The 15,697-nt window shown below is 33.3% G+C and overlaps 1 protein-coding gene across 4 annotated transcripts; it reads left to right on the forward strand.

Annotated features, from left to right (window-relative positions):
• The first annotated feature begins 1,184 nt into the window (after positions 1 to 1,184).
• On the forward strand, positions 1,185 to 6,515 carry LOC149549284 (rac-like GTP-binding protein 5). 4 transcript variants are annotated; one of them, XM_089792715.1, is made up of 8 exons: positions 1,185 to 1,663; positions 2,340 to 2,491; positions 2,657 to 2,744; positions 3,618 to 3,727; positions 3,863 to 3,926; positions 4,041 to 4,105; positions 5,072 to 5,137; positions 5,921 to 6,515. In XM_089792715.1, the coding sequence occupies exons 2-8, from the start codon at positions 2,393 to 2,395 to the stop codon at positions 6,017 to 6,019; spliced, it is 591 nt and encodes a 196-aa protein (XP_089648841.1). In that variant the 5' UTR covers positions 1,185 to 1,663; positions 2,340 to 2,392; the 3' UTR covers positions 6,020 to 6,515. The 4 variants fall into 4 exon arrangements, with proteins under 4 accessions (XP_089648841.1, XP_089648838.1, XP_089648842.1 ...); XM_089792712.1 differs by having other exon boundaries at positions 1,357 to 1,618; XM_089792716.1 differs by lacking the exon at positions 1,185 to 1,663 and adding an exon at positions 1,698 to 1,837.
• The last annotated feature ends 9,182 nt before the right edge of the window (positions 6,516 to 15,697 follow it).

Raw genomic sequence — 15,697 nt, forward strand, 5'->3', positions numbered from 1 at the left:
AGCACTATTGCTAAATGTTCAAATGGGGACGAGGTCCCCCATTTATGTCCTCATAGATTCATAAGCTTAAGATAAAAAAAATATTTACCCATATCTATAAAGACACTTGTCATGTTACCTATTTCTTTTTTACACACTTACATATTATCATCTCAAATAAAATGTCACCACCCACACTATCATCCCAATATGATACCACAAGAGCTTTTCCTCTTTTCATTTTATTGTATGATTTCTTTTTAATCTTTAAAACAAACATTCTTTCTCTTCCTCCCTCTATATTTATTCACTTAGGGGAAGAGTACCAAATTCCAAACACTTTCCAATAGATATGCATCCAACTTCTCGACTACTAATTCTAAGTAGCCTAAAAATGATAACTAAAAGACTATTAATAAATTTGACATGTACCACCAACCTATCATTTTTAAAATTTTAGTTAATTATTGACCTATTTGTGCACCACTAGTGGGACATTTATGTATTCTATAACATTTGTTCATAAATAGTAGCATTTTTAGTACACAGTTATTAGAACATCTTTAAATGGGTACCTAATAATAATTTAAAATGACCATTTTAGATCATTAGACATCACAAATGGGCTAATCTTCGCACAAAATGCACCAAATACAAAAAAAAAAAAGAGTCAAACATGAATCTTTTTTCAGATTGAAAACATAACGAAATTTTCTTAGAAATTTTGTTGTTTTCGATCACAAAATATATAGATCATGAAGATTAAATGCTGAAAATTTCAAAAAAATCATTGTGTTTTCATTTTTTTTAAATTTAGTCAATGGTACAATTTGTAGGAAGGATAGCCACGTCCATCACAAATTCTACTTGTTCCTCTCAAAAGCCATGAAAACTTATGTTATAAATAATTATATCATATAAGAAACAATTAAAATAAAATGTCAGAATCTAATCTAATTTAAACTATATAATGCTAAAAATGAACTGCAGCACCTACTAATATACTTCCCCTATATTAGGTATATTTTTTATATTATACATTTTCGATCTCATGCGCTTATTTCTCTAATAGTAAATTCAAAGATGCAATTTTCAGTGTCGAACACCGTCCACAATCAAACTGAGGAATCGGGCTATAATTGTTGATTCAGTTGGATTGGAAAGAAAAGATTAAAGTAGGGAGAGACAATTATTTAGAGTAATCCATTGCATTAGAACACGTAGATTGCTTAGGGAAGTCGCGATGTAATAAGAAATGAAGTGACATCTCATAACTACCGTGCACTCAGTTGGGTCGACCGCCATTCAATAGATCTCCCAATGAGCTTCTCCCACAAGCAAATGAATATAGCTCATCTATACTCAACGAGACTAATTGAGTTGGGTCGGGTCCCACGCCTGGTTTGGCTTATTCGACCAGAGGGCCCATCTTTTCATTAATCTACATTCAAATTCATTACACAAATTTTGTATTATATTAAAAACATCCTCATCTGTCCTCAAATTCCACAATGCCAGGCACAATCTCCATTAAGGCAGTGCTTTAAAAAGATGTGCTTTACTGCAGAAGAATTTCAAGTTTGAAATTTGAAAGGAGGGAGACCGAAAGAAAGAAGAGAGTGAAATTGAAGGCTTAACCGTGGGTTATCTTATCGTATCTTGCTTTGTTAAGAAAGCATTAAAGGTTTTTTTTTTGCTTTGGAATAGATTATGATTTTAGGGATGAACATGGGGAATTTTTTAAGAACAAATCCCAACCATAATGTTCTGGCCAAACACTATTATATTGGAATCGTTTCCATGGTTGCTAAGCTCAGAATTTCTGGAACAGCTTTTAAAATATGAATGACTTGTCAAGGTTTTTAGTATATTCATTCATTGGCTAAATTAGCACATGTTTGGGTTGTAATCTGATTTGTTTTAAAAAGTTGAATCCGGCATCCATTCTTTGGTATGTAGTCAAGCCCTTCTGTATTGGTTTATATTTGCCATTTTTGAGCCCCGAGCCAAAGCCCAGAAATGCAGCCTTTCTGAACCCAGGGTATGTGGGATTGTTGATTTATTTTCCGCAGCCTTTCCGTTTTGATTACTTTACAGGATTTAAATCATTTGGGTATTTGCATTTTTTGTTTTGGGCGTCATTGGTGCTGTCTGACGTTTACTGGATTTTGTGGGAAAAGAAGAGTGAAGTGGGTATTTGTTTCTAAGGGAAACGCCTTGTCAAATTGTTTTGTAAGGCAAAAAGTGGTAGTGGAATATGACAAAAACTGTATAGAACTGACTTTATTTTTGGCTTTTGGTATCAGAACTTCTGTAGGTCTGGTGCATTGTGGGGAACTGACATTTTGAGGTCGTTTCAGTGCAGGAAATGTTTAAACAAATACATTGGGTCTTCTGAAGAGTAAGGGCAAACATGAGTACTGCAAGGTTTATTAAATGCGTGACTGTGGGAGATGGTGCTGTGGGGAAGACTTGTATGCTTATTTCCTACACAAGCAACACTTTCCCAACTGTAAGTCTTGAATCTGGCCTGCCTTAATGGAGGCAAGGAAAGAAATGTTCGAATCGGGAATTTTAAGGGCTTGGCGGACTGTTTGATTTGTTTTCTAAATGTATTTGATTTGATTTTTCTTTTGAAAGCTTATGGATTTTGAATCTGTGTGGATTTTGTGGCCAGGACTACGTGCCAACAGTGTTTGACAACTTCAGTGCAAATGTGGTGGTGGATGGGAGTACGGTGAACCTTGGCCTTTGGGACACGGCAGGTAACACTGTTTTAGGTTTTCGTTTCAACTTTAGTACGTATTTGTCATTTTAAAAATATGGAATGACGTTTATTCGGGTATCCCTTTCCACCTCCCTGTTTGAACTTAAATAAGCAAGGGATGTATAGGCACTCTAGAGCTTTGTATCTGAGAATATAATGCAGTCGTAACTTTACGCTTGTGAGTATGATTCGTTAACCAAAAGACCAAACCGGGTTATCTACCAACGGCTCCACTTTCCTTTATCACATTCCATGACAAAAACCCACTGCTTGCTATATAGTTGTACTGGTATCTTTCTACGGAGAATTAATAAGAATGCAACTGATATCTTCATCTTTGTAGATAAAGGGCATTAACCAAAACACATAATCGGTCTCTGTAGGAAACTAAGCACTTTACTTGTTCAGCTCCTCCGGCCACTCCATATTTTACCTCTCAAGTTGCAAAGCTTTTCTTGCAAAGTTGAAATGATGCCCAGTTTTAACCTCAGAATGTGATGATATGCCCAATATGTTGCATATTTTTACCTTATTTTGGTGGGAGGGGAGAACTGCTGCCATATACAGTTAAAGTGATCACATAGAGTGGAAAACATATTGAGATGGTTCATCTTCAAGTATTGAGCCTGGCTATTGGCTGAGATGACAATAGTCTTTTGCTTTTCCCAAGCATTTCGCAGGAATCATGTGCTATATTGCTATTTTCTTACCATTAAAGTATCTTAAGCTTTTTAGCACTATACTGAAGCCATATCAATGCTGGCTATTCTTTCTAGAGTATATTGACATTTGGTTTAAGAGATTTGGAAAGAACGGGATATGGTGTCTTCCGCATTATTCTCTGTTAATTTTTTAATCCATGTTGGTGCAGGGCAAGAAGATTACAATAGGTTAAGGCCTTTAAGTTACAGAGGCGCAGATGTCTTTCTCTTGGCATTCTCCCTGATCAGCAAGGCCAGTTATGAAAACATTTCCAAAAAGGTATCACTATATGTTTGTAGATGCAGATTCTGCCATGTTTGATTTTTAGAACAAAAATATGCCTATTTCTGGTCTGTATTTTGCATTTTATCAATATTGACAAGGTTATGTTTTTGTTTATTTCTCTCCTGGCAGTGGATTCCAGAATTGAGACACTATGCACCATCTGTGCCTATCATTTTGGTGGGGACTAAATTAGGTGGGATGGGCGTATGCTTCCCTGTTTTCTATCTTGACTCTGATTCTTTTCTTTTTGACTGATGTTCTTTATTCTTCATTTATCCTAAAGAACTTGTGTTTTGAACCATTACAGATTTAAGAGAAGACAAACAATTTTTTGCCGATCATCCTGGAGCAGCCCCTATATCAACAGCTCAGGTGGCTTCTTACTTCCAAGAATATATAAGTGCGTAAAATTGCCAAATATAATATTTTATGTATTAGGATTGCCATTAGGTAACAGAGGACCAGTATTAATTTATTTTTTGCATTCAGCAGAAATGCCCAATGAAATCATCTAAAAGTAAGCATCTTTTAGGAGTGAAGCCTAGTTTCCTGTTATAGGACTTTATCAAATTTGAAATTTCATATGTTGGGCAAATGTTAGAAACTTGGAACTTTCAGGCTTTACGCATTAAAATGTGCTATGCATTATCAAACCCTTGCTTTAGTATCTAGGTTATGCATTATCAAACCCTTGTCGTACTAAGTTATTGATCAAAGTTGCATGGATACGGATACAAAACAAAAATGGGTACAGTATTGGATATGGATACAGCCTTTTAGGCTTTTAAAGACTCCAGATATGGATATGGTTAGATATGACATTCATAAAACAAATCCACAATTATTTAGCACAATTTTCTAAGTTGTTACAAGATATTTTCATTACTTTCAAAAGCAATATAGACATATAATTGCAAAAAAATGAACAATTTTTGGGCACACATGGGTAAGGAATCTGATGTGTATCCATGCTATGTAGTATCCATATCTGTACGGGTATGGGTACAGACACATGGTCATGGAGATACACGTGCCGAGGAGGGGCAGAGGTGTTTCCAGCTACTCTGTTCACATTTTGCCGGATAAACTTCTTTTTAGGACTTTGAAGTCTTGTGGCTTTCGATATTTTTAGAAGAGCAGGAACCTCTTGATTATTTTTTGCACAAGTATCTGGACGTTATTAGGTCAAATGTGGTACATGCTCATATGTTTTAATCTTTGATTCTTTTGTAGAACTGCTAATTTTATCACCTTCTATCTGAGGCTAAGCTTTACCATATAACCATGTTCCTTAGTTAAATGCACTTGCAACTTCTAATTGATTTTCCATCTGTTCAGGGTGAAGATTTGAAGAAGCAGATTGGAGCTGCTGCATATATTGAATGCAGCTCTAAAACACAGCAGGTGTGTTGATAGAATGGCATTTTAAAGGGATTTCAATTTAGAGAAACTATTAAGATTATGAGAATTGAATATTGCATAGAAACTTAATGCTATGAGAGTTTCGACATATAAAAATAAACCTGTGATTTTTTCTTTTTTCTCTTTTAGAGCATTCTTTACATGTATGTAAAGTTGAACTTCTCGCTCAGGTAACTGGGCAAAGGTCCACGTTACTGCTTAGCAATTCTTTTTTTATAGGAAATTCAACTTTTATGCAATGTTCTCTTTTAATATTGGAATGAGCCAACTTACTTTTATGGGATCTTGATCCTCTGATGTGATAGTGCTACATTAAAGCTTCATGTAGATGTACATTGTTGTTGTGGTTGTTAGTAGAGTTTTGTTTACATTCTTCCAAGCATGGCCTGATATGTATCAAAAGCTGAGCCCTCTATGTGAAACTGATTGTGTAAGTTCTGATGTTCCTCTTGACTGCACCTACATACATAATAGTCATTAATAGATGTATTAAAAATTTGTTTATTATCAAATTTTGCCATGTATTGTACTAAAAGCTTGGGATCGTTGGCTGACTGCCAGTGTGCTCTGGCCTCAAATCTTCTCTAACTAGACACTTTTTTGGTTTTTTACCATCCACGCCCTTTAATTCTTGGGATTCTTAACTCACTGCCACTGTATACTGCCTGAATTTTAACTCTCTGTAAGATCTAGATCAATAGTTGGCAGTCTCTATGTTCTACATAAGCTTGTGGAAACAATTCGATTTGTTCCTTTTTGTTTCAGAATGTGAAGGCTGTTTTTGATGCTGCAATCAAAGTGGTTCTTCAACCACCCAAGCAGAAGAAGCGCAGAAAGAAGCAAAGAACATGTTTTATTCTGTAAGGCATTGATATCTTGCCATCTTGGGTGTCACGAGATTTTCTGAAGATGTGTAATTTATGATCCAATCAAAGGCTACCATAAGATTTCCTATATTTTGTTTTCTATTACTCTATTCGGACAGGACTAGCATTGTCTAGAAAGAAGTACAGCATGTTTGAGTTCCTTTTTGTGAAGCCAGATACACGGGTGTAGTGCTTTGATTTATAACTTTCATATCCCTGACTCGTCCAGTCACAGAGGACTGTTTTGAAATGTAAAGCAGCTAATGGTACAATTGCAATAGTGGTCAATCTTTTTTTGACCATGGGGAGTGGTTGACATTAGATGAATTTTTGCTTCTTAAGATTAATGCTGGTGCCATTGAAATGTTTTGCACTTTGCTTTTGTGGAGAAGCCAAGTGTATGTTTGTTCTACTGAACTTCATGCTACATTGTTTCAATATGCAAAGTTCACTATTATTTATACAAAAAGTACAGTTCATTTTCTTCACTGAAACAGTTGTGTTTTTGTACTTATCATGTTTGTGCTACGTTGTTACAACAATATGAATGGTATCTTAATGATTGACGAAAGAATACAACTCTTATTTTCTGCTGAAGGAAGTAGTCTTAATTTCTCCGTACATTTGTCTATTGAAAAGTCCTTACTACAGTGTATGACCTCTGACAGAAAATGATTTGAACTGCCATACATGTGGCCAGATTATAAGTATATCATTCTTCCAAATAATGAAGGATTGCCAGAACAGTATTGTAAATTTTACATGGGTTTTTAAAATATTTTCCAAAATTTGCACTGCTAAATATAGAGATTACAAAGGAAAGCCAGACATTTAGTTAAGGACAATACTTATTTCGAATGAAGACCGTTGAAAAGGAATAAAATAACCACTTATTAAGTTTAATATAGGCTAATCCAATTAGATAAACAGAACAACTAGATTATTCAAATGACAGCTTTAATAATATACAAGGGACGAGGCATTTAGCTCGAAATGCAGCAATAATGAATAAATTTGTTTATTATATTGGAATATGTTTCGCTTGTTGAGAAATCAAAACAGCTTGTCAACTGTGTGGAGGGCCAATGTTTTTGTGAGCACAGATTTGATTTGTGGACGGCCGATCTCTCTTGGTATAGAGGGTACTCTTGCTTTTTGATGTGCCCGATTTTTGTCTATGAATCACAAGTCAAGATTCGGTGGTATTTAGAACCACCTAGAGAAGATTTGTAAGGATCATATTATACTAGCGCAAGCCATTTGATATAATCAGTTTTTAAAAATTATATAGATGATTGAGAGTAACCACACATCTAAATGCTTTAGAATGATGATGCAAACAGAAATGTTATAAAGCTTTGGTTGAAGTGTTCTTTGCACGTTTTCTCTTTGATTCTTGATATGAGACGATTTTCAAATGAATGGAATGCCTTTAAATACCAGTGCGTAACAGTAAAAACAAGAGATGCATTGCGTTGAAGTTCTTATCAATAATAAGGAAAGAAGGAAATTAGTGAGTATAATATATGAAGAGAATTAAAAGAGATATATTCTTCATTAGAAAAAAAGAGAAATGGAGATTTATATATATGAAGACAGATTGAGAAGAGAGATAATGATAATAGAGATTTATAGAAAGAAATGAAAGATATAAAGAGATTTAAAAGAGAGGATGATATGTTATTATAGGGACCATGAATAGAGATAGTTGAAATAGTTGAAAGAGAATTAAAAAATAAGATTAAGGATTATGTTATTTTAAAAAAGATTTAAATAACAATTATAAAATTGAATTAAATCAATGAAGTATTTGTTTCTACCTTTTTCAATATCAATTCAAATATTAAATTTTAAAATATAAATTGTTGACTACTTGATCTGAACCAACAAAAGAGTTAGTAAGTTTGAAGAATAATATTAGTTTTAAAAATTTAAAAATAAGAAAAATAATTAAAACAAGATTGGAAAAAAATAGCTAGTTAAACATAGTGTGAAAAAGTTAGCATTTTATGATTGACAAAAGTGAGGGACGATATAAAACTAATAAATATATTTAAAATAGAAAATATTAAAAATTAAAAATTAAATTAAATTTTTTTTTAACAATTTTTTAAAAATATTTTAAGTAAAAATTTATCAAATAATTATATTTTTAAAAATATACTTTTTTAAATTATTAATTTAATTATAATTTATAATAAAATAATTTAATTTTAAACTTAGAATACAATATATTTTAAATTATTATGAACAAAAAATTAAGTAAATATATTTTAAAATGATATGATAATTGATTTTTTAGTAAGACTTTAAATGAACTTAAACTCACAAGATATTAAAAATAATAATAGATTGATATATTTACAATCTTTTGTAAGAAAAATGATTTAGTTCTGATTAAGTTAAAAAAAAGTCTTGAAAGGACTCAAAACCTTGTACAGCAAAACTAAAGATATGACAATAAAAGGCCCAAATATAGCAGTGATAATCACCAAACAAAGATGGGGAACAACCGAAAAATTCCCACCACAACCGACATCAATCCTCAACAAGGGAGCGTAAGATTTAGAACCTCCCTTGTAGGAACGCAAATTCATATCTAGGGGAGGGATGGAGGGTCAGGATTTCTTTCCTTTTATCGTTGTCCATCCATCCTCAAGCCTAGCTGCATCATTTTGCCAATTCTCTGAAGCAATGGAATCAATCATCCAACAAAACACTCTCCCTAGGAGAGGCCAAAATGGGCTTACCCAAATCCAAAACTATCGGAACAGAAGGTTCAGAGATGACAACAAGTCCCAAGAAAACAGATTGAGAAGGGTCAACAAGCGAAAATTCTGAAATAGCAGACTGAGAAGGGTCAACAAGTGGAACAAGAGGACCAGCAGTCTAGGAAGCAAGAGCCTCCGCCAAAACAAGCTGATCCAAAACATCAGGAGAAGTATCCCTTGAACCATATGAGGCAAGAGACTCCTCATCATCATGCCCCCAAATAGAGGAAGATTTATTAACAGTGTAATGCTGATCAGAAGCACTCGTCCACCAGGTAGGCTTACGCATAGATCTAGCCTTGTCAGAGGAACAACGAGCCGCCACATGACCAGTCATATGGCATTTCTTGCATTGAAAAGGAAGACCCTCATAATCTAGTACCTAAGTCCAAATACCCCACGGGGAACCCAGGCAAATCTTCATAGGGAGACCCTTAGAGACATCCATCTCAACCGGAATGTGCGCAACTGTCGAATGCATAACATCAGAGGTCACAGAATCCACAATTTGAAACTCCTCAAGAGCCTCCCCAATAGTTTCCAAAACAAAATCCAACCAAAGATGGAAAGGAAGATTCAGAAGCCTAACCCAAATAGGGATCTTATTAAAAGATTCTGTAAGTGGGTCAAAATTCTTATGCTAGAGTTTGGCCATCAAGGGGAAACGATCCTCCCATGAGAAGTTGTAATCACACAAGATAGTCCTCCTATCTTCAGCATTTTCAAACTTGACAATAAAAAAACCCTTAGCAACAGGGTAAATCTAAATATCTGCAGATAAAATCGATCTCCACCTCCCAACAATCCAATCATGAAGGGCAGGAAGTGAAGGCCAAAAACCCCTAAATCGAAAAATAGCAACATGAGAAGAGAAAACCTCTTCCGTATTGAGAATCTCATCAATTGTAGCAGAGTCTAATAAAACTAGAAGAGGTTTAGTTACACATACAGGAGAAGTCTCACGGTTCTTTGAAGTTCCAGAAGATCGATCCGCAGAAGGAACAACCCTATGAAGATCCGCCTCAAAGGCAACAACATCTGCATAAGAGGTAGGACCAGCACTCCCCCTAGCCCCAGACACAACAACACCAACATAAGTGGTCACACCAGAAGAAGGAAAGGGAGATGTAATAACACCCACACCCTTCCCAACTGGCGTCACGATAGAAACCTTAGCAGTAGGAGAACGCCCAAGGGCAGGAACGCATACTAGAGCTGGAACCAAATGACAACTAACAGTCGTCGTAGAAACAGAGGTCTAAGAAGCACCATGGAAAGCCGTCGTAGGAGCCCCAATAACCAATGCAGGAGAAGTCAAAGGACGAGTAGGAGACATAGGAGCAAGAAAGATCTTCACAGCGGGAGCAGACCCAGCAACATCCCCTACCACAACCGGCACGGTCACAGAAGCAGAATGAACGGCAGGAGCAGAAGTTTGAATTCGCCCATGAGCGGGCAGGAGTGGGAGCCATGAGCAGGAGCGGGATTGATGTAATTAAGTTGAACCCAAGAATGAAGGTCAAGAAAAATGATTTAGTTATTATTGATTAGACATGCATTTATGTCTTAGGTAGTGAGGTGGAAGACAAAATAATTACTTTTTGGAAACTTTTATTAATTTGTCACAATTGTGAAAAAGATAAAGCTATCATTAATGCATGTTATTATTAGTTCCTGCCATGGGCAGGAATACTTATGCATTCATGTCAGTGCTAATATCACGTTAACCTTGACCAATCAAATCAAAGAATTTAAAAGATTATACGAAACTTCAAATGTTTATATCTTTTTCTAATTTTTCATTATTTTATAAATCACATTTTTCATTCATCTTATTGGTTCATACTATTTTTCGTGGGAAGAAAATTAATTTTCTTCTACAAAAATACAAATATATTTTCTAACAACTTCATCATGCATTAATTACAACTTTATTTTTTCCACATTTGTGACAAGTTGATAAGATTTTTTTGTTTTCAATCATTTCATCTTCCACCTCACACAACATGTCTAATCAATATTAATTTTCAATAGCAAAATTTCATTATGTTATATCTTTGTATTTGAATTTCTTATTTTTTTAAAACTTTGATTTTTTAATAAAAGTAGTTAAATTATTACTATTATTTTACTTTTATAAAAATAAATTAAGCAATATTATTTTTTAATTATATTTTATAATAGTGTTTGTAATATGTATAATTGATAAGTGTTACAATTTATAAATTATTAATATTTTTTATTTAAACAATTTATCATTTAGTTTAAATATATTTAAAACTTAAATATATATTTTAATATTAAATTAATAATTATATTTTACATCGGAAAAACATACTAAAGGAAATAACCACAAAAAAGAAATAATTCAATTCTAAAAGATATATAAATTATTATTAAGTTTTTATAAACTATGTATTAAAATTAAATAGTTATATTCTATTTCTTATTTATTACATCATATTTATTCATCAACATCAAATTTATATGTATTGCATCTATTTATTATTTACAAATGTACATATTAAATTATATAGATATTATTTCATAATTAAAAATTATTTAATTTTATGAAAAATTTAGAAATACAAAACATTAAATAGTAAACCTTCTCTAATTGTGTAAAATTAAACAATTAGTTTTACTTATAAAATATTTTTATATTTCAATACATTTCATTTTTTCTTATACAAATGTGAGTTTTAATATAAAAATTAAATTCTTAGTTTCATTAATTAAAATATAATATATTTTAATTTTTTATTATAACCATGATATTATTTTGACTATTTGTTTTATTAAGAAAAATAATTATATTTAATTCTCTCCCTCTCTCATACACACAACTTATGTTGGTATCACTCTATCTTACTATTTTATCTCTCTTCCTCTTTCTCCTCTATATTATCTATCATTTTTTCCTTTGCATATATGTTTATGTTGTTATTGTTCTATACTGCTATTTATCTCTATCTAATGATTAAAAATAGTGTGACTTTCATTTGATAATCAAGATGAGAATAATACATAGTTGGGGGAGTTTTTCCAACTACTTGTGGTTCTCTACTAGCATGCATAACATGCTTAAACATATAATGTGATACTCCAAATGCTTTATGGCTTCTTCAAGTTCTATAATTCAAATATTGGTATGGATATCTTTCCACATTGTACATATTTTAAGTTGTCAATGTAGAAGGTGCAAATTTGTCTAAAGCATATGTATTAATCGCAGTATGATATTAAGTACTTAGTGCCATATTGGGGACTTTGGCCTCTTATTCTTGGGCTTCAATGCCCAAAGATATAATAATATAACACGAGAACTTAACTACAAAATATGAGCCATCCTATCATATCACAAGTGCATTTCTAAGACGAGAATTTAACAACAAAATATGAGCCATCCTATCAGATCGCAAGTGCATTTCTAGGCAAAAATTAATGCATTCACAATGTTAATTTAGAACTATTTAACCTTATTCTCACTCATCTACACCTCTACAACCATTATGCATTAGGTAGGAACTATGACGCATTGCGTTTCTTGTTGTTGTTGGAAAAATATGTGTATTTTTATTAAGAAAAAATGATTTTTCTTCCTACCAAAAATAGTATGGACCAATAGAATGAAGACAAAATGTCATTTATAAAATAAGGAAAAATGAAAAATAGATATACACATTGTAAGTTCCATATAAACTTTTTAATTTTTTGATTTGATTGGTTAATCCAATTGAAAAATTGCATTCAATGAATGCAATAGTATCGTGCCTTTAGTAGGAACTAATAACAATACATATATCAAATTAGTGTAAGGACAAGAAGAAATAGGTGCATTAGCCAAATCTTCAATATATGTTTTGAAATTTAGGGTACAAATTTCTAGGTGTAGAAATGATCATTGCACAAGTGAGATTAATCCAAGACAAGTAATTAGTAATATTTACGTATAGAACTATCTTAGTATGGATAAGAATGATACTAGTTTTTTCAAAATATGTGAATATAGATAAAACAAGGTCAAGTGTGTGAGAATGCATAAATATGGTATAAGAATGATACTTTGGACAAGTGTCATTTGTCAATAAGTAATTGTATCAAGTCACTCCATCAAGTGGGGCATAAAACTAAGTGAGAATTGACAAGGGTCTCCATCTAGTAGAACATTTCATACTAATTTTGAGGCATGTCAATTGTAAAATGATTATTGATTTTAAAGTATGTAATCATTCACAAATATGCATGAAAATTAAAATATTAAATACTAAATAATATTAAGATGAATATGAATTAATGGATCACTCTGCATATCAGTGTATAACTCCATCTTTAGAATTGTGTTAATGGGAATTTATAAAACAAAGAAAGGGCATTTGCTGACAACAAGGTGTGTTATGTTGCATGATATGTGTGAAAGAGACTAAAATAGGTCTAGTGAGGTGTGTTATGCTAGTTAAATCTACAAATTACATATTAAAACCTCTTGTTTAGCAAAATAATCTAAAAATTAAACTACAAAAAGGGCATTAAAGTGTGCACCAAGGAATGCCAAAAAAAACCCTTTTGCTTGGTAATCCAAAAATTCAAATTTAAAATGGGTGTTGTATCATGGACCAACACAATGTTTATCAAACTAAACCCTCTATTTGCTAAGTATTTTGAAACACAGTTGGAAAGTGAGAGTAGCAATGACACCGATAAAAAATTAATTATGACATTGCAAAAAAGGATGTTACATTAATACCAAGCACAAACCACAGTGCCCTCCTTAAGATGTCAACATACTTCCATGTTGATAACTAAAGGAAGGTAGAGTTTCGTATCAAGGATAAAGGCCTTAAACACCAAGTCAATATCCTTACAAAATGCACAATTTCCAACATAAGAAGAGGATATAACTCTTTAAGCAATGAAGAGATAGTTGTGAAAGAGATCTTGCAATGAGTGTCCTTATCAAGGCTACAAAGCTATCTAAGAGAGTGGAATAAATCTTTGGCTAAATATATTGTAGGGTAGGAAAATAGAAGCAATCCAACCATACATTATTGAAGGGGGAAGATCAAGATCCACCCCTTGAATTAGGTTTGACTGACACAAAAGTATCAATGCAAAACCTAAGCACAAAATTATGAAATACATGGGTTTATTTCTCTCTCACCTCCGCCTTAAGGGAGTTTAAGTAAGAAGATATGTGATATAGAACTGATATATAAAGATGTGAGAAAATGATAATGTATATAGAATGAAAAAGAGGAAGCTGAAATACCTTTTGAAATACAAACCCAAAAATGAGTTGTCAAATGACCTTCAAAAGGGTTGATTCTTGTTGTCTATATTGAAAATTGTGCTATGGATAAAACCCTGAAATCGTTCAACAAAATGGAGCATCGAGGGTGTAGGCGCCCCTGATTGACAGTGTGCGACATTGATACTAATTTCGTGATTATGAAGAAAGTTGATTTAAGGGTATCTAGATTTGAAACTTGTTCACTAATCTAAGATTCGAAACCTGCAAAATAAAGGATTTGTCTGTTTATTGTTTGGTGGGAAATTATTAGTAATAGATCTAACATGAAGCAATGCAAATCTATGAATATGCTCTTCAATTTGGAATGTAACCAAGTATGCAAATGTAGTAGCTTTGACTCAACTTCAAAACCCTAAAAAGGAAATCAAAGTGACATCAAAACCTCTATGAATGAATGTGCTTGAAATCCACCTTAGGAATGAATGTAAATCTTGAAAGGATGGGTGTAGAAGATGTAACAAAGGATCTTGAATGTATGAAGGGAGATCTTGAATGTCAGAATGATAGATCTTTTATAAATTGCTTCAATATCTTGAATGCACGAATCTTTGATCTTCAATGGAAGGATAGCTTGAATGCCTTGAATGCTTGAGGAAATGCTTGAGAGCTTGAGTACTTGAACTTGTGAATGCATGATGTGAAAATGAGAATATTGAAGGGTTTATAAAGGGCTCGGAAGAACTTACTCCCATAAGTCGATCTGTCTAGAAGTTTTCACCCTAAAACTAATTGAACATGAGATCCAAGTAGAGGACCCAAAATAGGTCCCAATCAAGGGCAGGCCGTGACCTTGAAATAAGGGGTACATTACAACCCTAAAATCAGGAGTGCACTGCACTTGTGATGACCAGGGACCACAAACAGGTCCTGGAACCACAAATTCAGGCACAGAGTATGAAATATGGTTGTTTTAGTGGGAAGAGTAGATTCCTAGTGGATAGATGAACGAAAGGGAGGACCTAGGAGGATAGATTCTACCTTGAGCTTAACACCATGAAAATAGAAGCTTTAAAGAGGATCTATTAGGTTTTACCCCAATTCCACCTAGTAGAAGGGACAAAAAAGGGAAGGAAGAAGGAAATGCGCAAGGAGATTGATTATCTTGCATTAAATAGGTGCTAAACCTTCATTAAATTAGAACATTCAATTTAAGACAATATATTTAGCCCCCACTTTAGCAAGAATTTGAATTAACCCACACTTGCAGTAAAGTAGAGAGAAGAAGAAAGACAGAATTCAACAAATCGCAATGAGATAGGACATCTCTTAGTCAAAGTGAACAAGCTCTCAAGACTAAGGGTCCTAACTCCACATCTATGCACTAGGATGCAAAGAAAAATAGAGCTAAAGACACATCAAGGGGTTAGTGCTAAAAATAAACCCAAATCATGTAGTGAAAGAGACCTCAACTAAAGAAATGTCTCACCCAATACTATCATATTTGGAAAACTATTACAAGAGCATGAATGATGACATAAGAAATGCATGAGCAACATCATTAATAAGATATCTTCTGGATCTATCTTTACTAGCATGAAAGCATAAGAGAGAGAAGGGGGAGAAAAGGGATTACCTTTCCTAGTAGAGTGTCCAC

The sequence above is a fragment of the Cupressus sempervirens genome, chromosome 7 (genome assembly GCF_028749045.1).
Source record: "Cupressus sempervirens isolate cs-2001-9-10 chromosome 7, ASM2874904v1, whole genome shotgun sequence".
In the NCBI taxonomy this organism is placed as follows: domain Eukaryota; kingdom Viridiplantae; phylum Streptophyta; class Pinopsida; order Cupressales; family Cupressaceae; genus Cupressus; species Cupressus sempervirens.

What these genes read in the sequence shown, in the direction of transcription:
- LOC149549284 (XM_089792715.1), top strand. Translation starts at nt 2,393, where the DNA reads ATGAGTACTGCAAGGTTTATTAAATGCGTGACTGTGGGAGATGGTGCT. An exon ending in TTTGGTGGGGACTAAATTAG is followed by an intron (nt 3,927 to 4,040) that starts GTGGGATGGGCG and finishes GAACCATTACAG; the next exon opens with ATTTAAGAGAAGACAAACAA. An exon ending in CCCCTATATCAACAGCTCAG is followed by an intron (nt 4,106 to 5,071) that starts GTGGCTTCTTAC and finishes CCATCTGTTCAG; the next exon opens with GGTGAAGATTTGAAGAAGCA.